A 22,637-nucleotide genomic window follows, 5' to 3' on the forward strand; every position below is an offset into this window, starting at 1 on the left:
TTAACTTCCACTGCCTCATTTTTGGAAAATCCAACATGCCCTGCTCTTGAAAAAGTCCATACTTTACAACAATGGGAGACATACATAGTTCATTTCTAAACAGCAAAGTTATGTATGAGTTGGACATAGATCCTCCCCACTGCCCTCCATGATATCACTGTGGGAAATCTACTTAGGACAAAAATAAAATACATGCAGCTATTCTTGGCAGCTCTTTTTTTCTGCATGAGTTTGTATGTCCATGGGAGATAGTAACATTTTTAAAAATTAAGTACTAATTTGCATTTATAATGTCTATTACGTGAAACTAAACAAGATCAGAAATACTTTCAGATTATTATAGTTTATATTATCTACATGATATAAAACAGATTACTTATATTATTATTTATATTATTATTATTATTTATATTATTTATAAAAAAAATAGTTGGGCAGAGACTATCTTACACAACAGCTAACATTCAGAATTACTGAAACCTTCCTGCACTGCTCAGAACACATAAATAATTAATAAGAATGCTGTTAACAATATGCCTGCTTCTCCGTTTCTCACACAGTAATACTGGGAAGGGCTTTGGTTGCTGGGTTTGGCCTGCATTTCTTTTGAATTCCTCTTAAAAGTAATGTGATCACCAAATACTCCTCATTTGCAACAGAGCTTACTCTGTGAAACTTGCCCAGTGAACCAAGCTTGTCCACCTCCTAACAGATCAAGGCTGTACAGTTGTGAAAGAGCAAAATTTGATCCAGGAAAACACGCAGGAACAAATCTGCACTCAAATCTCTTTTAGGTCATGTTAACTTCTTAAAGTTGGGCAAGAAAATATTGTCATTTGTTACATCTTCTCTGCATTCAGGTACCACTGGCTGTGTGTTGCCAGTTAAAAATGGGTCACCTTGACTTGTCCGCTCTTTCAGGGATCTGGTCTTTGGAATGCAATAAAAAACAAACAGGAAGAAGAGACAAACCTTTGCAGTATGTGCTGACTGTCCTTCCCAGGAGTGGTTCTGTGCCCTCCAGAGGACATTATGCACACTGTCTGCCTGTAAACTCTTTCACTGCCTTTTTCTGAAATTATCCAATCATTTCCAGCCCATCAAATACTTGTATGGATGAAAAGTCATGCACATTTGCATTTATTGACTAACTTGGGGCAGGGAGTAGATTTACTTTGGCAAGTGAATTTGGTGTTAGTTCCTCATTACTATTCCAAAGCCAATATCCTGGCATTGGAAAGTTGTTTGCACTAACTTGCTCTCTTTCCTGTTTTAAACCAAACAATTTCATCCCTTTTGGTCAGCTTAGCAGGAAGTGGCTGATGCATATGATTTAACCATGAAACTCTAAGCTAGTAACTTCAGAATTTGAAACAAGCTCCATGCTAGAGCAGTCTTTTTCTTGAAAAACTGCATTACATCCTAACATTCCCCAGCCAGCTCTACTTCAGCTTTGGAGAATTTATCTTTGAACACACTTACCTGCCCCACCTTCCCCACTTATTCATGTGGGGAAGACAATACACTTTTTTTGTGGGGTTGTTTTTGTCCCTCTAAACTAATGAGGGACATGGTGAGACTGGGTAATGCTTATACAGCACTTAGACAATATGTGCAAAATGCTGCCACCACAAGAGTCATGACTTTCCATGTTTTATTCAGTACCTCTCTTGACCATGTTAAGTGAATGTCTGTGACTGTGTGCCAAAGGCAAAAACATTGTACCCAATGTTTCCAAATCTGTTTGCTATTAAGAGGGAAAATGCTCACACTCTTGATGACTAAGAAGAGAGAGCCTTTTTTTTTTTTTTTTCCAAACCTAATCCAGGCAACAGAAAACTACAGAAATATGCCAACATTCATCCTTCTCTGAAACAGGCTGCAAGAACATACTTTTTTTGTGACTCAAGTCACAGCCAGACTGGTTTTCTTGTCTGAAACAAGTTTTCAAGAAACCCAATCATTTAGCAAGACTTTCAGTGGCAGCAATTCACTTGGGAAAAAAGATTTTTCTTTTTTTTTTTTTTTTTTTTTTTTTCCCCTGACATTCAGGATTTTGTTTTTACCAGAAGCAGGTTTTAACCTCCATGGAAACTGCATGGAGCCCCACACACCACATACTCGAGCCACAATCTTTCTTACCTAACACCACAGTATTCCTTGCTTGCACTGACTGTGCAGATGGAGGCAAGAAGTACAACCCACACCTCCTGGGTAGTGCTTCAGAGTAATATCAGAGGCTTCTAATTGCAATAAACACTTTTGACAAAAACAGATGACCAGTTGTTTACATATTATTATTAAGAGAGACTGACAGCACTTAGTACCAGCTCTGCTGTAGGATACAGAAGTAGATACACAAGTAGGATACACAAGTCAACTTTCAAGGGGGGAAGAAGTGCAATCTTTTAAAATTTTATGTTCCTAGTCCAAGTCTGCATAACACTGGAGCTAGAGAAAATTAGTTTTTTCAAAGATATGTAAACTAAAACAAATTTTAGCACTGCAAAATTTAGCCAGGATAAATATACTCACTGAAAATGTTAAATCTTTTAAAGAGAAACTCCTGGTTTTGGGCAGATATGGGTTTTATAAACAAAAATAACCTAATTTTTCAATTAATGCTTTCTCTGCATTTTAAAAGTTACAATTAATTAAAAGACCTGATCCTCCTTCTTCTGAAATATGTCAGTCTAGAAATTATTTTAAGTGTCTCATGAGAACTGCCTTGACTTGTTTCACTTTTTCATGTTTCTCTACCTTCAAACAATCTACTGATTAAAACACACCTTGAAAAGAGGGTTTCCTTCTCCAGCAATAGGAATTGATGGTGATAGGTAGACAAAACCAATCTATAATTTCCATTTCAGTGAGACACCATCTAGTCAGTACACTCTGTGGTGACTAGAATGCAACTCAGTCATTATGTAGTAGTTACATAGACATTGTTTTTTCAGGAAGAGAGAAATCCCATTTTAACCACTGCTGAACAGACTGACTAAGCTACACACTGAATAGAAAGGGACTCTATGATGGTTTGCTATGAGACTGATGTCTGCCACGTGGTCTGCTGAACCCTGCTGAGGTGTGTGGGTCAGGTCCACTGAAGCAGCAGCATACGTTTCATCCAACCTGAAGCAGCTGGAGAGTGCATGAAACACTGCTGATGTCTCTGTGGCCATATATTATTACTAGAAATATCATGTGGTCAACATTTACATGGACATGTAAATGCAAGATGTATGCTGCAAGAGTATTTTAAATTGTTTAAACTTCTGGCAAAAAATTATTAAAAAATCACATCCATACATTTTTATGGTATGAAGTTGTAAGTATATTTGCTTTGCTTATTTGTCTTTGATTTACAAGGCATACAGAATATTCATCCAAAAGATTCTGGCAAATCACTCAAATTTATATTAACAAAACATGTCTGGAAGAAGGGAAGGTCTATCACTTTAGAGACTGGTGAAACAAAAATTACTGGTGCTGAAATGATTTGCTAGCTGAAGTACTCTGTATAAAAACATCTTAACGATGCTTCCAATAGGAAATAGCCAAGTGCTTGTGCCTATATCTTATATACAGCTCAATGAATAAAAAGACATAGATGATTTTGTTGAAAATATACTAATAAAGCCTTACTACTTGAACCTTACACTATTCATTTGGTCCAGAAACACTTCACATTTTTAGAGCAGTCATCACAAAGTTCTACATTGATGGCAGTAAAATTTAAAAAGAAGTAATTTTATTTCTACCAGCAATTTAAACTTGGGTTGCAAAAGTGAAACTAACAGCATTATAACCTTGTAAATCCCTTATGCCGTTGTTATGTCTGCTATCTTTTGTTTCATTTCTTTACCATAGTTCCTGTAGCACCCCTGGCAGCTATGGGAGCTTCTTTAGCTCATCTGTAAAAATTGTGACAAAATTAGACAGCAGACCAAGGAAAATACCTCACACCAGCCCAGGAATCCTTATTCCATGTTATGCAACTTTTAAGCAGAAAACCAACAAAGACTGAATTGCCTTGGCAACATGAGAAAGGCCTCAGGGACATCAACATTTCTTGGCCAAGGCAACTGTTTCTGTGGTGGATATAGCAACAGCATACAGTCTGACTTCCTCAATTACCTCTGCAGCAGTTTTACAATATACAAATCTGTCTTCACACAGGCTGTTCACCCATACTTACTAACACAAATGTTTTCCATCAATTAGTTCTGATTAAACAAATCTGTTTTTACAAACTGCCTAGAAATCTACTTAATACTTCCATCCAAACTAGAATTTCTTTTCTAGCTTTCAATATTACGAAGAGTTTCTTAGTACTGCATTGAAGCATTTTTGCTAAATAGTAGCATACCTGGGTTTCCTGGCCATTGAGACAAACATTCCTCCTTACCCCAGGAAAATTCAACACAAAATTAGGCTAAGCATATGGAAAATGGTAAGAACACAGAAGATCAGTGTATGGTGTGTATACACACACACACACACAAACATTTATATAATAATAATAATAAAAAAAAAATATATACACACACACATATATAAGTACAATTACTATTTAAGTGGGTTTGTTTTATAAATTAACAAAACCCAATTCTAAAGTACAGCATCCAAACTTGTAATGCAATGTAGAGAATGCGAAATTTGGGGAATTTAAGGAAGAACTGAAGGCAACAATTTATTAGTCTGAGGAACAGGCCTTTTTAATGGTAATTAATGTAAAGGGTACTTTAACCTGATAGTTCTTCCTTAGTTTCAATGCAAGATCTGCTTGTAGCAGAGAAACAAAACAGCTTGTGGACTCAAAATTACCAGTTCATCAAAGCCCATGCTCTTTAACACCTATAATACGAAATTTCTTCTGCCCTGAATAAATATGCATAATTGACGGAAATTAGATTTGCTCAGTTACTTGAAACAGAAATGTACTTTTCTGATGCATTTCTTAATTTAGCTTCATACTGACAGCAGCTGATGGAATAAAAATCTGTGTTCAAAATTAACTATGCACTAGCATTTCCTTTAAAATGAATTTTAACTTTTCCCCTCTCTCTTGTTCTGAAACATTATTTCCATTAGCAAAGGAAAATTTTTTTTCTTACACTAAGCTAGTACTAGTGGCTTGGTTATTAAAAATTATTTCAGTTCAATCCAAATTCACCAGCATTTTCCATGGAGCATAGCATCAGTTATGAATAATTCACTAATCAATAACCAGTTAAAGGCATATGATTACAATATACTTCACCACAGATAAAATTGGTACCAGCAGTATGTGAAAATACATATTACATTTTAAACTAGAATATAAACTGATAAGAAATGCATTCAGTCTCTGTGTGAAGACCACTGGGGAATTAGGAGAAATTTTATCTTATTTTTAGGAGATTGGGGAGAAGAAACATTCCAACAAATTTAACTTGGCAATAATTAATACCTACTTTTTATGACAGCAATTCATTAAAGTGGGAAATTAAGCAGCACAGTTTTAATAAAAAATAAGACAGAAAATCCTCACTTTCTTCAACTTCGTAAGTACAACTTGAAAATACAAGGGAAAGTGTAGAGTAGCCTAGTAAATGAACCACTGAAATAACAAATATTTTAGTGATATGTATCATACACTGTGCACAAAATTATTAACCAATTTGCTAGCAAGTTCTTGTGTAATTCACATGATTTTTGTACTTCACATTTTCTTTTTTTTTTTTTTTTTAATGCATGCAGTAAAGCACAAATTCAATATATTGGTTTATTTTTGCCATGATTTTGCTACACGTGTCAGGTATCAATGCATAGTTGGAAATGCCAATGAATCTGAAATGAAATACTGGTAAGGAACTGTTAACAACCCATTCATTACATGCAGGTGTATCTCCTAGGTGACATGGCCTGAAACAAATAGTTAACTCCTCCTGTGTTCTCTAATTTCACTTCCCACAACTTACAGCATTATGTGCAACATGTCAGTTTATCCTGAAAAGTTGCCAATGGCCTGAGCACGTTGCCTAAGCATCAGAATGAGGTGTGAGATTGCCATGTCTGTCTGAAGGCAGAAAGAAGTAATTTAATGAGTGTTTGCAACTTTCCTTAATACATTTCTAGGTGGTGTTCACCTATAGCTGTTGTAGAAATGGTATAAAAACATGACCAGGAAAACAGCGTTTGGAAATACAGCTGTGAAGTCTTGTATAAAACCCCACAGAAACAGCTAGAAACACAGGAGATTAAAATACATGCTTTTAAACTACCAGAGATGTACCCATTAACTGATCCTTAAATGTATAGCAGTACAGTATCAATCTTAAGGACTGTTGGTGGACATTAGTTACCAAAAACACTACAGCTATAATCTAAAAATGAGAAAGTATAGTTCTCCACTTTGTTCCTATATACATATCCCCATTTGCAACAAATTTGGATGAAGCACAAAACTTTACCATGAAACAAGAGTACAGCAAATTTTCTACACGGCTTTTAAGTGTTCACTTCTTGCACAAAATATATTCATTATTGGTATTTCATAGCCTATAGTTTAAAATACTCAGTAGAAGTAAATGAACAAGCAGTGCTCCTCCTACTAAACCTTCATGCCTTTGGATGAAAGACAACTTGAATGGCTTTTTTTTTTTTCTTTTGCTCTAATGGCTCTCAAGCAAAACATTTCCAACGTTCCCACGTTGCTTCTGAGAAACTTTTACATATTATAGAAGACAGAAATCCACACTACAAAGATAATCCCTTAAGGAATGTTCTGATTTTCCCATCTTCTTTCCAATTAAAAAAAATGTACTTAATTTTATAATCAAAGGCTAAACATGCCCACCATGCCATCAGACAAGCTTCTAGAAGCATGTATTTTCGGCACGAAGAACAACAGGGCAGAGACTATTTTTTTGTGGGATGGCACATCTTAAGAGGGTGAAACACCTGCATTTTTCTGCAGCTTAGTGTGACTGCTAGGAGCCTTCAGTATTTTGCAGCCATGGGTGGTGCCTGGTACCCATTAAGACAGTCATCCCAGTTACTATTTTTTTTTTTTGTACTTTATACTACTACACATTTACTTATATAATTTAATCATCTAAATGTAGTATGAACACATCACCTAATCTTTGTGCCCTTTCATTACTTAATTTCAAAACATGCTACCTTATATATGCTCTTCCATAAATCTCTTTTGACAGCTATTCATCAAAATCTAGAATAATTAACGCCCTGTCTCCTTAATGGATCATGCAGTTGGATGATAAAAAAAATTAATGAAACCATAATTAACAGGCATTTCTGAGCCTGAACATTGCAAAATACTTAAGAGTATAATTTTTACTTTTGGATTTTTTTCTCAGAAATTTCTGTAAATAAAACCTCCTACTTTGAATAGTCCACAGTGCAAATTAATATGCTGTGAACCCACAACATAATACATTTTTTCCTTAAGGAAATTTTGAGTATATTCCTATTTCAGTGTAATAAAAATACATTTTATTTTACAATAATGAGGATGATATTGCACTTAATTGAAAATGTTGTTTACAAATACAGTAGTTAGGTCTTCAAGAAAACTCCCATTTTGAGCAATTTTGATTCTATCTTCTTTTATCCCCCTAAAACTTATTATTTACTGTAATAAATAAGTCTTTTATTACACAGTCCTTAAATATTTACCAAAATTCCTTAGTTCCAAATAAAATAATATTCATAACTAGTATATTTTTAAATTAAACAATTTGGTGAGCATAAAGAATACTGTAACCAAAGTGTCTTCTTCTAAGAACAAATAATAGCCAGTACCTATCTGCCACTGCAAAGGAACAGAATTTAGTAGAAATACTATATGATAAGAGTGCTCAGAGAGGTGCAGACACAGTTAAATATTGTGATGTATGTTTTTCCAGAAGTGCCATACACTACTGAATACTTGCTAATACTTAACAAATACTGTATAGATGAAGTGCATTATCTAAAGGCAGAACAGAATCCAAAGTGAATGATGATCCAATGAACAGCACCATGATAGTATAATGTAATATAAGTACCTCAGAGAGAGAATAACTACTTTATAAATCATAAAAGCATAGCATGGACTGGGTTGGAAGGGACCTTAAAGGTCATGTAGTTCCAATGTCCCTGCCATGGGCAGGAACACCTCTCACTACACCAGATTGCTCAAAGCCCCATCCAACCTGGCCTTAAAGAGTTACATTCACCAACTCCTCTGGGCAACCTGTGCCAGAGTCTCACCACTCTCACAGTGAAGAATTTCTTCCTAACATTTAACCTCAATCTCCCCTCTTTCAGTTTAAATAGACATTCCCCTATATCCTAGTGCCACACATCCCTGTAAAAAGTGCCTCCCCAGCTAGCTATGCATGAACAGTATCAGAAGACCACATTTTTCCAGGGGAATGTAAGATATAAATTTACTACCATTCATTAAATAGGTCTCTATCACTACAGAGAACTGGCACAGGAGCTGTAACTGCCTCCACAGGCTTAAGATGCCTAACTTGGAAGTCGTAAGAAACATAAGGAAACCACTTCAGTAGTAAACAAATGGCTTATTTTAAGTGCTAATACAAACAACCTTCAACAACAACAAATCATTCTTATACATCAATGCGGATTCCATGTTTTATAGACATCAATTCTCTAGTGCCTGTTAAATACATAATAAATGAACACAGATGAGGTAAAGATGCTGTAATTGCCACATACAGCCAGTATGGCAAAGGAGGAGTTTTTCCAAATGGGCAGATCCAGAGGCCATGACGAATCCCATCACGGATGTGATGAGAAGTCCAGGATATGAACAACATCCAAGGAAGAAAACACCATGAATCCTTAAGCCTGAAAAGGTGCATGATGAACTTTAATGTCAGAGCTGCAACAGGAATCACAGTAGAACAATGAAGAAGTGGTCTCCGTGGAAGAGTCAGAGCAGCCTGTAGAAAAGAAAAATGCAACTGTCAATGGCTACAATGGTGACAAGAATCCATTTCACATTTACAAGTGTATTGGGAAGTGGCTCAGTGCAAAGAAAAACATACTGTACATTTCCACTGTAGTTGATAAAAATTAACAATATGACTATTTAGATGTCTCTATGTCTATTGTATGATATGAATCATACATCCTGTTAAGCACTACTGACAGCAAAACAGGGAGGGAGAAGGCTGAGGCATGCTATTTGTCATATTGCACAAAGAAATGTGTATAGTCTCCCACACTGATATATGCATTTCATTTCAAGATAATTAAAAACAACCATACAATACACTTCATCTATTTAATATGCTTTAATTGAAATATCCTACATGTTTTAATGGCACCTAATTTCAAAAACATATCTTGCATTCTACTACAGTTTGCACCCATTGTTTTAGTTGGACATGTAAAACAGAACAGTAATTTCCACTATGACAGAAATGTTTTCCACCTTACATGTATTTTCACTGCCTTTCACTCAATATTCTTTATGGACAGGCAAAAGACATAGAAACATTGACCAAGAGTCTGAATAAAGTGGAGAATATGGATCCATATTACAGACATTACGAAGAGATGCCCTCCTATGAGACCAAACTGGGAGAAACAGCACATGCTACAAAGTGGCCTGTGAGGTCTCTCCTGTGCTATTATGGATAGGACATGAGATAAAAATGGATGAAGGGGTTAAATACCTCACTGCTGCCCTACAAGCAGGACTACAGGAGTTGCTAAGTAGAAGTTCACAAGGAAGGTCTTTCAGGAGGATGTCTGCTCCATTCTCCAGTGAGTGTTTCCCCAATCAGAGCAGATCAACTCAAGATCAGGTACATCAGGTTATCAGCAGAGGGAACAGAAGCTACATGAAACCATTTGTAAATGCATGTGTTCAAAATTAGAGGTGTCCTACACCCAGCCAGGAGGAGGAGAGGAACAACCAAGTTTATTGGGACTGTGTGGATTTGATGGCTTGACATGCTGGAACCACAAAAGTATAAAGTTCACACTGGTGCACAGTGAACCCTAATGCTGTTTCATCATAGAGGGACAGAATCTGTAACTATTTCTGACTGACTGGGGGAACTCAAGAACTGTTCCAGAGGTTGAAGTGAGTCCCACTGGAAAAAAGTGACAAAATCACCAGTGACAGGCCAAGATGTACTGTCTATCCTTAGCATAGATGACTTCAAGAGAGAGTATTTCAGGGACCCAAAAGCATACTGGTGGGCCTCTGATATTGAAGCTGTAGAGATTGAGAACTCAGAACAGCTGTGTACTTCACCAGATCTTTCAGATGACCCTTCAGTTGTGGGGTTGCTGAAAGCTGAGGAGTAGCAGGTGCCAAGTGCTACTTCAGTGTATCAAAGGCAGTATCACAGCAACAGAGACTGTGATTCCCATCCGTAAGCTCATCCCTCAACTGGATAGTTGAGCAGTCATCAGCAGGACTTGCTCATCCTTTAGGAGTCCTGTTTGCCCAGTGCAAAAGTCTAATGGGAAACGGAGATGAGCAGTGGACTACTGGTACATGAATGAGGTTACACCATTGCTGAGTGCTGCTGTGACAGACCATGCTAGACTTTCAGTATGAACTGAAGACAAAGGCAGCCAGGTGCTTTGCCACTACAGACATCTTACTAATGTGTTCTTCTCCGTTCCTTTAGGAGCTGAGTGTAGGCTGCAGTTTGCTTTCACTTGGAAGAGTGTCCAGTACACCTAGAATAGACCTCCTCAGAGGTGAAAACACAGCCCTACCATCTGCCATGGACTGATTCAGACTGCACTGGAGAAAGGTGGAGCTGTGGAACATACGCAGTACATTGATGACATCGTTGTTTGGGGTAACACAGAAGAAGTCTTTAAGAAAGAAAATAATCCAAATTATTCTGGAAACTGCATTTGCGATAAAAAGAAGCAACGCCGAGGGACCTCCACAAGAGATCCATTTCCTGGGAATAAAGTGGTAAGGTTGGTATCACCAGAACCTAATGGATGTGATTAACTAAGTAAAATATATATACCCACCAACTAACAAAAGACAAACTCAAGCCTTTCTTGGCATTGTGTGTTTCTACAAAATGCATATTCCCAGTTACTGTCAGACTGTAAAAACTCTCTATGAAGTGACCCAAAAGAACAATTTTAAATGGGGCTCTGAACAGCCAATGGCCTTTGAACACATTAAATGACAAACTGTGAATGCAGCAGCCCTTGGACCGCTCTGAACAGGACTGGGTATTACAGCTGTGCTCTATACTGCAGTCAGGGACAGTCCTACCTAGAGCATCTGGCAGAAAGCACCAGGAGAGACTCAAGGCTGACTCCCAGCATTCTGGAGTCAAAGATACAAAGGGTCCAAAGTGAACTATAGTTTAACAGAAGAGAAGATATTGGCAGTGTATGAGGGAGTTGGAGCTGTTTTGGAAGTAACTGGTACTTGTCTGTGGCTTTGTCCATCAGGTGATGGGATTAAAAAGATCACAACTTTTAACTGTAATGGTATGGACTCAGCTCCTGAGTTGCTGCAAAAGGTGTATTTCCTACAGCTTCATTCCTGTTTCATGCAAGCCAACTGTTCATTGGTTAAAAGGAGAAAAATCTTGCAATGGTAGAATTGTTTATCACCTACTCTACACAGATAGTCAGATTTTTGCTACTGTCAGCAAGAACCAAAAAGTCTGTAGTAGTTTTGAAAATTTTGAAAAAACACCCTGGATGGTCATAGATTTTGACAAACATCCTACTGACTGATTGCTGTTTCTGTACTTTGACAAAATCAGTGGCAAATCTAAATGAGTCTTTTCCCTCCAAGCTATGGAGCTTAGGTGACAACAGCAACCCAAGCAAGGAAGGAGAATGTGAATGTTAGGTACGTATGTAATTTATCAGCAGTAGTACCAGTCTTTCTACAGCTGTGGGGAGGTGATGCTTCAAATTTTTTTCATATAGAATTTTGGATGGCAGGGTTGTTTGTACAGCAAACCTGAGACCTCAACTTTAGCATGAGAAAACCCTATTCTTCAATTGCAATATTGTCATTAGGCTTCTGAAGTGCTGTTGCTCAAGTTCTGAGAGAAGAATTGTTTGCTTTCCCTCTCCCATTCTGTAAGTGGAGAAACATTTACTTCCCTGAGTTGCTAAGCCCTAGCAACACATAGTTTTACCTGGCATGGTAAGCCATTCTTTCTCCTAACAGGCAAATTTGTTCACCTTTAGAGATGACCGGATATAAAAAAAAAGAATGGTGTGGGACTTTTCTGCCTTAAACCCCCTGGAGAAAGATGATCACAGTTTGAGTAGATTTCTGGAGATACCAACCATGAGAGACATCAGACTGCAGCTGCAAACAGCATCTGTTCACAACACCTATTCAAATCTATTCACTATCGTTCCATTTGAATATATCCTCAAACAGGTACAAAATCTTCTTGAAGTTCCTGCTCCTCCAGCCCCTCCCATACACTACAATATGCAGCTGCAAACAGGAGACAACAACTACATGCAGGAGAACCCAAGCAATGTCTTTGCTTTAATGCTTTAAGTGACACCACAGAATTTATGTAACAACATGGGCACCCTCACTCAGTATTCCATATTGCTTCAAAAGCCTTAAGTCCTTAGTTGTGAGGATGATCCATAAATTCAGTATTATAATAACCATTTGTGTGCAAAGCTTATTCTCTAATTCCAGAATTGCTCCTATGCAGCCCAGGTTGAATGGCTCATTAGCCTGCTGTGTTCTGTGTGTCTGCTGACACAGTCTTCCTTGCAACTGATGGCATTCTCTACACCTTCAGAAGGTGGTGTGTGTAAAAAGCAAGCTAGCAACTTCTGTATGTTTTGAAATACAAGTGTTTGGGCTACAACCCCAGGAGTCGTGGGAAGTTCTCACTTACAAGCAATGCTGAGTATGGTGGCAGGCTGCTGTAACTTTTACCTTTAGAGCTCATTCCTAGAGTCTTCTCATTTGTATACATCCAATACACAGTAAAAGCTACATGGAGTACAATGAGCTCCAAATTCTATGTAGCAAAGTCTTTGTAGACTTTATACTTGTTGCAAAAAAAATGTGGGGAAAAGGGCAGATCACATGCCACCTGGATACACAAGTATTCATCAGAGCAAACATATAAATACCATAGGTGACTGTGTACCCTGAATATTCCAGAAAAATAACAATGACACCCAGAAAAACAGCCCAATAGCCAGTAACTCAAGAAGTGAGCAGTGCCAGCAGGAACAGGAGCAGATCACTGGAGCAGGGACTTGGTAGCAACTGGAGGTAGAAGGCAATACTGCCTTGTGCTGCACAGAAGGGTTACTTCAAAAGAGAATCTGTCATCAGATTAAAAGTGCAGAGGAAAAGCTTTATAGATTAATGTGTAGAGTAATGGGAAAAATATAATTATTACAAGTAAGTAACAGTGGTGTGGTTAGTTAATTATATTCTTATTTTATTAGTTACTTAGTAAGGTATTGCATAAGCAGTAAACACTGCAGTCTCTTAAATAAGTTACTCTCAATCCCGCAATCTAAAGAGGAAGAAATAGAAATAGAACTGACAAATAGGCAGTAAAAAAGCCTCCCACAAAGCAATAAATTACATAGGCAACAGTCTGAAATTACAGCATGAAACTGAAAGGCACATCATAATAAGGTGAGGAAAGAAAAATTACACCTTGAAATCGGATCTAGCTAGCCAGGCAACAACAAGAGAAGTTTATGGGGCCTATATTGCATCACAAACAAAAAAGACTCTGATGGCACTGCAAGATGACATAAAACCTGAAACAGATGGTTTTGCTTTGGTTTTTTTTTTCTTTCTGAAGAGACAGAAGTGTTGTATGCATGTGACGTTAAGAGGAATTTGCCTATGCTATTTGAGTCAAATGAAGTCTCACCTAAAATACTATACACAAGACCTTCTAAAGACAACTATGGCAAAAGGAGACAAGAAAAGTAGTAAGAGGTTTAGAAACCACAAATCTAGACCCTTCAGAGCTTTTTGAAAGGTATTTCATCAGGAAGAGGCTTTTTGTAAAGCACAGTGGTTTTTCAAGTTGTAAGTTAATACCTTACTGTTGCAAAAGTCAAAAGTCCCACACGGGACTTGGCTTACAGGTTAACACCCTTTATTAGCCCAGTTAATGTATGGAAGGGGAGACAGTTGTAGGCAAATTACTATGAAGAAGCCTTTGGGCATCTTGCCTTCTCCTTACCTCAGCTAAGTTTGGTTGCTAAAGGGCTACCCTTCTACTGGCAACATATTGTATTCTGATCTGAAAAACGTTTTTCAGGAGAGCAGAGCAATCAGCTGCCTTCTGCAGAGAGGCCTTAAAGAATAAGGAAACAAGAAACATTGTAAAAAGCAATACTTTAGGCTGGATACTAGAAAAAACAACTGTTCGGTGCTTGGAAACTGAAACAACACAGGATCAAATTAAATAATAGAATTGCAATTATTTACTTTGTTTGGGATAGTAGGGGTAGGCTAGACAAACACTCTCCATCATGGAAAGTGTAAACATATCTAACATTGCCTCACTGAAGATTAAAAGTGACAGGACACTCCCCAGTTCCATGACCTTATACAGTACTCAACTTTCTAAACATGTTGGTGAAGACTGTCATCTAGTGGTCATAATTAAGAAAATACTGGTAATCTCAAATGCAAGAAAAAGTAGCAATAAAATTTTAATAACACTTTTTATATACTAGCCATTCTTTACTTGCACATGCCAAAACGTTAATATTCTAGGACACTTCAGTCAACCAAACCAAATTTACTTTTCTTTACACATTTTTGCAATTTCATAGTGTTTGCTTATGCAAAAGGTACAGAAAAGGGGAGAACTAGGAACTGTCTATGGTGGAACAATGCCAGGCACCATTTGAGGCTGACTGGCTGTAAAGCAGTTTTGAGGAATTCAGCTTGGTCAGTAATAAGTTGATCCTGCAACATGATGTTGTGGCAAAGAAAGCCAGTGGTGCCCTGGGCTGCATTAGGAGTATTCCCAGCAGGTTGAGGCAGGTGATCCTTCCCTCTCCCCTCAGCACCTCTGGAGTGCTGAGTCCTGTTCTGGACTCCCCACTATGAGTGAAGCACAGAGCTACTGGAGACTATGTCCAGAGAAGGGCAACCAAGATCATGAAGGGTTTGCAGCATCTTGAAAATGAGGAAAGGATGAGAGGCGAGACTGTGCAGCCTGGAAAAGAAAAGGTTCAGGGAAAATGTCATCAAGCTGTACTATTATCTGGAGGGTGTAAAGAGAACAGAGACAAGCTCTTCCCAGCAGTGCCCACTGACAGGACAAGAGGCAACAGGCACAGACTGAAACACAGGGGGTTCCTCCTGAATGTAAGGAAACATTTTCACAGTGAAGATCACTGTGCATAGGAACAGGCTGCCCAGAGAATTTACACTCATGGAGATACTAAAAAATTATCTGGACATGGTTCTGAGCAACCAGCTACATGTGAGCCAGCTTCAGCAGGAAAGGTTAAGAAGATGGATCTCCAGAAGACCCTTTCAAATAGACAGACTGTGATTTGGTGAAAATTCGCTTTGTCAAAGTCAAATACAAGAAAGAAACTGAACAAATGCATGAATGGGAAACCATCTTTTCTCTACAACAAATAATGACATTCTACATAAACCAGAATTATTTTCCCATTGGAAGTCTGATTTTTACATCTTGACTTTATGCAATAACACTTACTGCATTTAGCTGTCTCCTACGTATTTTTTTTTTAATTTGACAAACCATTTTGCATTGTTCTTTAATTAAAGGACTACTAAGAACAGCAATTTTCCTTCTACCTATTTCCTTCTGCTGCTTCCTAGGAGCCTTTTCCTCTATCATCCATAAAAAAAGTGAGATGGAAGAGAAAAGTGAGATGGCCGAAGAACTAAGTTATGCTCTGGCTGAATGCTCACATCTCCCCTTTCATCTGTGCAGGTCTATCTGTGAACATCTTTGGAAAGGGGGGAGTATGCATGCATGTATACATATGCTAGCAACACCAGCATAATCACACTGTGACAACTTGTTCTGCTGAGCAGAGCAAATTCCTGACAACAAGCAGAGATCTTGCTCTGGGGACCAGGAGCCAACTGGAAGCGAGAAGCATCATCCACTTGAGGTATGAGGTCCAGAGTGCAGCATTAAGAGAAATGTGGCCAGGGCTGGCACAACCAGAGCTTACAGAAAGCACAACTGTTTTGGAGAGTGTGCAGAAGAGAGAGTTTTATTGTGGTCAGCAAAAGCTGGGAACTCATGTTTGGGGTAGGCAAGAAGATTGAGATATATGCATGTGTGTGAATGAGGAAGTAGGGATAGGACATACCTAAATCACAGGAGAACCACTGAAAAAGAATGCCGTAATCTGCTAGCATTAATCCTATCAAGAAACGCTGCCCAAACCAGCCTGTAATTGGGTGATGGTTACATATATTCCTTAACAGGAGCCAATTCACTTTTTTACTTTTAATAAAACGTTTGACACCTTTTGGGTTTTTTTTTCCACAATGAACTGTATTTAAGAGCAAACCCAGACTGTCTTTCTAAAGGTGACAGCTAGTATATAGCTTGTTTGTGGGAGAACTATTTAGGACTGGCTAACACCAAATGTACTGCTCAGTAAGACTGAATGAAAACAAACAGTAGCTGGATTATCTACGTTCCAGATATTTCTGCCCCTTATGTAGACAGAAATGGAATAATCCACTTTTTATACAAAGTCCCCATGGAATAACTTAACTGTTTAATTTGGAGAAAAAAGCAACCGTGATACACATAGAATACCATGTATAAGGGCTTTCAGAACTGTTCTTTCAGAGCCTTATAAGGAGCAGAACTTAACAAAAGACAACATATTTTTAGGACTTTTAAAATCAAAAAAAGCTGCATAGAAGTGTAATTCCAGTGTATCTGTTAAAAATTAATCTAATTACTTTGAATTTTTAAAATTAGGATATGGCAGAAGAATGACAAAGCAAACATTGATGAAGGAAGAAAACAATCACTGACCTGTTGACTTACCTTTAATGACAGGGAGCCAGCATGAAAGAAGTGGTCCACATCAATGACAGAGGCGAGGAAGCCAGCCAGGGCAGCCTCAGTGAAGTCACTTTTCTTCCTGAGTCCAATCACTATTGCCCAGGACCACATTCCCAGTATACCATGCACTGCATTATCAGAGAAAGCTCGGAGCCAGTCACTTTGCTGAATGAAGGAAAACTGCAAAAGTCTGTCTGCTACGAAGCAGAATATTCCCAAACCTAGACTAGAAATAACTGAAGCTGTGCTGAAAGTCTGAAGAAGAGCATGGGCCTTTTCAGTCTCAGATGCCATGGCAAAAACTATGTCACAGCACACAAAATATCATCAGCATACACACTGCACATTGTCCTTTGTATCATCAGTTTTTCTGTAAATTCAGAGAAGGGGAAAGAAAATTATTGAAGGAAAAAAAAATCCATTAGCACAAAGCACTTGTTATCTACAACTGAATATAAAAACACCCCTAACAAAATCAGCATTTGCACTAGTTCCTAGGGAATTTTTCATTTTCATTTAAGTTAATTTTTTTACTTGAATACTAGAGATCTGAATCTAAATACCTGCCCTGTTTTAACTTTAAGAAAATATTTGTAACACTAAAAGCTCTAACTCTACTTTCTGAAATTTTACAAAATAATTTGAAAGGTGTCTATGATAATTTGAACACTGAATGTGTTTCAAGATTCCTTCTGGTCTTGAATACATTATATTAATCAAATTAAATCTTTTACATTGCAATAACAAGAAAAAGACTAAATTTGGAGGCTTCTTAGGACTGATGCTCAAAACCCCCAAACTTCTATATGCCACAACCTTTAAAACCGAGTTTCTTATCCATAATACAAAACACTATTTTCAATGTTTTGTAAATGTATGCGTTTTCAACCTGGTACTCTCTCTAAGCAACTCCTTGGTTACCTTGGAGACTAGCATGTAAAATAAGCATAAGGAAAACCAGAACCACTAAAATACCTTTACCATTTATCATAAACACAGACAGGAACCATTCAGTCAAATAGAAGTAACCAAAACTAACTCTTGACAGAGCAAGACTATGGTATGCTTTTCCTCAGTGTGCATTCCAACAGTAAACTCTACTGTAACTTTCAGGGCTTGTCTATTGTTTGCCACACTACCTTTGAAACAGCTCATTTCGCAGAAAAATAGAGAATTAACTAATCACAGTAATTTTCAAAAGTCGACTGCTATGATTTTAAAATAAAGACATTGTTAAGAGCAATAATAATCACTCAAAAGTCCTTAAAAACTATTTATGGTTGTAAAACCCTTCTGTACAAGGTTATTTCCTTGGAATTGTCCTTCAGTAACCGCCTGACACCTGGAACAATATTCCAAAAATAAGTTAAGATCCTAAAGACAATCCTGCTCCCTGGATTATGAAGATAGAACACTCATTTCTGTGATAACATTAAAAAGAACAGTTTTGAAATAAAAATCCTTATGTCTTTGAACAAAAGGACAAGTTCTGATTGTCACAACTGTTCTGCTCTTCTGTATTTCAGGGATGCCATGGAGACAGACCACAGCTTCAGAGCCTATATCCTATCAAGGAACAGATTTTTCCCAAGAGGTTGCTGTTTCTGTGCAATATGTTAAATCCTGACAATCCTTCTTCACACAACTCTATCAGATAAATTTGATTCTAAATGGGCTTTGAGTGAGCATATTAGGCTTCCTTTAAAAACTAATACTAATAACACTGACAAAGAATATTTTATTATTTTCAGCATATTATTGATTATAAGCCCCAGAAAATACAAAATGTCTCCTGGGGCCTTTTGAATTGTAGAATTATCCACAAGACATGACTAATGGGGTAGATCTTTACAGAAAAAAAGCCCACTCAGTCATTTATTTGGAAAACATTAAAATAAAAAAAAAAAACAGAAGCAAGGATGAATAATACATGGACTTTGCAAACAGATGAAAAAAGTAGGTCAAGTTTAGAGTCTGTTAACCATGACTGCACCTCTTTCGAATGAAGATGCAGACACCAAGTATTTCCTGAAACACTGGAACTACCATTTTTCTGATGGGTAACTTTACAATATCCAGTACATTTCTGAATAAATTCTTTTTTAAGAAACAAGTGGTGATCTCTTCACAAATGTGTCTTCTACATAATCATCATGTCACATGGCATTTTATTTAAAATTACATATTTTATTTAAAATTACAACAAATACTGTATAAGAATCTAATCTGTGAACATCTGATATAGAAACATACCTTTTAAAATTCACACCAGTATTCAATCAAACATGTCCTCAGACTAGAGGACATTTTTTCCATTGCAGCTGCCTTATGCCAGTAGCAAAGGTGGTTTATACTCAGTGTTGAGCCTGTATGCTTTCTGAATACAGTCTGCTCAGTCCAGTGCAGGTAAGACCGAGTACAATTTGTCCCATCCTAAATAAATCAAACCAGGCAGCAGTGAGCACTCTCTAAAAAACATACACAAAACCCAAACCACAGTAAAAAATAAAGAAAGAAGCAACACCTTTTCAACACTAAAAGGTTCCTGAACAAATAAAATTAAGCTAAAAGCAACTTCTGATAGAGCTTAAAAGCTCTGTTAAAGAAAGCAGGAAAAAAAGACCATAAAACAAGAGAAGGGTGCAAATAAAATGAAGCAAGATAATTACTAAAAGATAATAAAACTCAATGTCATGAAGTCAGACAAGGGCACTTCTAGCCTTCTAAGTAATTGCATTTCAAAATATGCAGAGATCTATTTTAGCAGATTTTTCCTTGTAACTGTGTGCCCGAAAGATTCTCACTTAATGAAACATGGATGAGTCACATTCAGGTATATCTTTTTAATTTTATCCCATCATTTATGGACCATCAAATATGTGAACAGAGACCTATAAATTCAAATAGCAGCTGAGGTCTGCATCAGTTCTGTGGTAAGTTTACACTGCTCTGCTATGGATATTATTAATGTGCATGAAGTACACAGGAAATTAAAATCCAAAATGAGAGTACGATTTCAGAATTATGTATCAAGAAACAAAGGTAACACCACCAGCTGGAAAACAAGGACAATATGTGGATGGGGGTCTTTAAGCCAGAATGAAAAACATGAAGCAAAGATGTGGCTTCAAATTACCCTTAGTAACACCAGGCCCATGGCCTTTTTAAACAGTCTGTCTCTTAAGTCTTTTATAGACAAAAACGACTGCTGTCTTTGTAAAAATCAAGCCACACGCACAGGTGCAAGGGTGTTAACTGTAAGAATTCTGCAGATCAAGAGTGAAATCAGACTAGAAAAAGCAAAACACTGTCAAAATAATTTCTGAAATCATAATTTTAACATAAAATTAGAAGCTGTATTTTTTGCCCAAAATCCAATTTTTTTAATATTGCTTACAAAATGCTGTAATAGTGTCGTGCGTCTTTCTATTCTATACATCTCAGAAAACACAGCTGTGGACTTTACATTTTTCTTAAGAGAACAGCAGGTAATAGATGTATGTATCACAGTAGAATGCTTAGAAACCTACAGGTGCTGAGTCCGTTCACATACTGGAGGAAAGATTTAGGTTGGGTTTACATAAAACACATGCACATATCACCTGATGCAGTAACACAGCTTAGAGCTGTGACTTCTCGTTTTATTTTATTTGACATAAAGCATTATGCACGTTATCTGCCTGAATCTACATAGTGCAATTTTGCTATTTTTTTTTCCCTTAAGGAAATTATATAAAACCTTTTAACAAATGCAGTAACTGTAAATTACTGACACATAAACATATTTAGATCAGAGCTATAAATTTGCATCTGGGTAAACAGCTGACCCTGTAAGTAGTCTTTCAACTCATGATGTAAGAATAAAAAAAAATTCAATGGCTTAAACTATTATTTAGAAAAACTGCTTTCCAAAATTTTTGTCCCAGTTTTGCAAGAAGTTACCAGGTACATATAGGAATTTAATGCATAAAATCAGTACAATGACGTACTTTATGCACGGAGTCAAAAATTCAGAGCAGTTTTTTATGATTCTACAATATCCTAAAAAAAAAATTAAAAATTATGTTGGATGTTATTTATATGAAAAACTCCACAAAGTAAAATTACCATTTAAGATAGAAGCTCAAACCCTTAATGCACTATCTGATGAGAAAGCATATCCAAACCTACAGCAATCTGTGAAGAACTGATAACGCAGATATTTTTGGGTCAGATATATATAACGCTTTATCAGGGATGGGGAATGTAAGGAGGTTGAAGAGGAAAAAACACAAAATCAGTAGGATTTTACCAAGCCCCTGTGGAACAGACTGAATTAAACACATTATGAAATTAAGAAAAAAACCAAACGAACCCCCCATAAAATCAGGATTTAATTAAATTGCTTATTTCAGGGACTATAAATGAAAAGCATTTGACAAGAGATGCCACGACACCAAATTCAGACCTTCACCTACCTTAATGAGTATTTTGGAAGTGAGATGTACCTAGGGGAGAGTGGAAAGAAATATCCTGTAAGTATTTAGTAACCATAGACAGACCACAGTGTATCCAGTAGAGGAAAATTAATTTGGGAAGAAAAAATAATCCAGGACAACAACAACAACAACAACAAACCATAGCATGAACAGTTTATGTATTACTCTCATTAACTACAGCAGCATCAGATCATAAACAGCTAATCCAGTTCAATACTAAAACGCAATCGGTATCTGTAACTAGAGAGGCATGAAGGAAAGACCGGCACGATGCAGACATGAAGAATTACAGGGATCAGCAACAATTTTTACGTCTTGAGGAAAGGGTATGCTTCGCCTCGACACCCAGCACCAAAGCCCCTCATCAGCCACCTCCTCGACCATCAACCAAGCCGGGCCGACAGACACGTTCGAGGCACAGGCAGAGCACAGGGGTGTCAGGGGGCCCCGCACCCACCACGCCGCTTCCCCTGTTCAGACACGGCGCACCGGCACCCACATGAACAGCACAGGAAGGGCTCCGCCAGACTGCTACCAGGGTCTCCCCGCTGCTTTACCTTCTTCTCCGCAAAACCCCTTACACTCCAAAGGCCTCGCGGTCCCCACAGCAAGAGACCCTGACACCCTTCACCCAGCAGCCCGGAGCCGTGAGGAGCATCAATCCAGAGCCGTGAAGAGCAGCAGCCCAGAGTCTTGAGCAGCAGCCCGACTCTGCCTGGCCTGGCGGCGGGAGGCTTCCCGCCTCCGCGGGGCGAGAGTGCGGCTGTCTGGCTTGCAGCCCCCTCACCTCATGGGGGATGGAAGCCACCCGCCGCCGCTCCCAGCGCCCGGCCCACCCCGCCGCCCGCCTCGCCCACCTGAAGCGCGGCCGCCGCCGCCGCCGCCGCCGCCTCCGCCTCCGCCGCCGCTGCCCCGAGGGAAGGAGCGAAACCGCCGTCCCCCAGCTCCGGCGCCGCGGCCCGGAGAGGAAAGGGGAGGCCTGGCTGGCCGCGGAGCATGCCGGGATAGCGGCCCGCCCGCTGGCCGCGGCGGCGGGAGCCGCCTCTTTCCTTCCCCGGTTCAGAGCTGGAGGGAGGGGAGCGGGAACTGGATCCGA

General features: G+C 38.3%; 1 protein-coding gene across 1 annotated transcript; it reads right to left on the reverse strand.

Moving 5' to 3' along the window:
* Positions 1 to 774: 774 nt before the first annotated feature.
* TMEM267 (transmembrane protein 267) lies at positions 775 to 22,429 on the reverse strand. The gene is made up of 4 exons (XM_071731648.1): positions 22,399 to 22,429; positions 19,317 to 19,496; positions 17,046 to 17,433; positions 775 to 8,960 (listed from the first exon to the last, which is right to left on the reverse strand). The coding sequence occupies exons 3-4, from the start codon at positions 17,355 to 17,357 to the stop codon at positions 8,625 to 8,627; spliced, it is 648 nt and encodes a 215-aa protein (XP_071587749.1). The 5' UTR covers positions 17,358 to 17,433; positions 19,317 to 19,496; positions 22,399 to 22,429; the 3' UTR covers positions 775 to 8,624.
* Positions 22,430 to 22,637: the final 208 nt, after the last annotated feature.

The sequence above is a fragment of the Heliangelus exortis genome, chromosome Z (assembly GCF_036169615.1).
Source record: "Heliangelus exortis chromosome Z, bHelExo1.hap1, whole genome shotgun sequence".
NCBI classification, from domain to species: Eukaryota; Metazoa; Chordata; class Aves; order Apodiformes; family Trochilidae; genus Heliangelus; species Heliangelus exortis.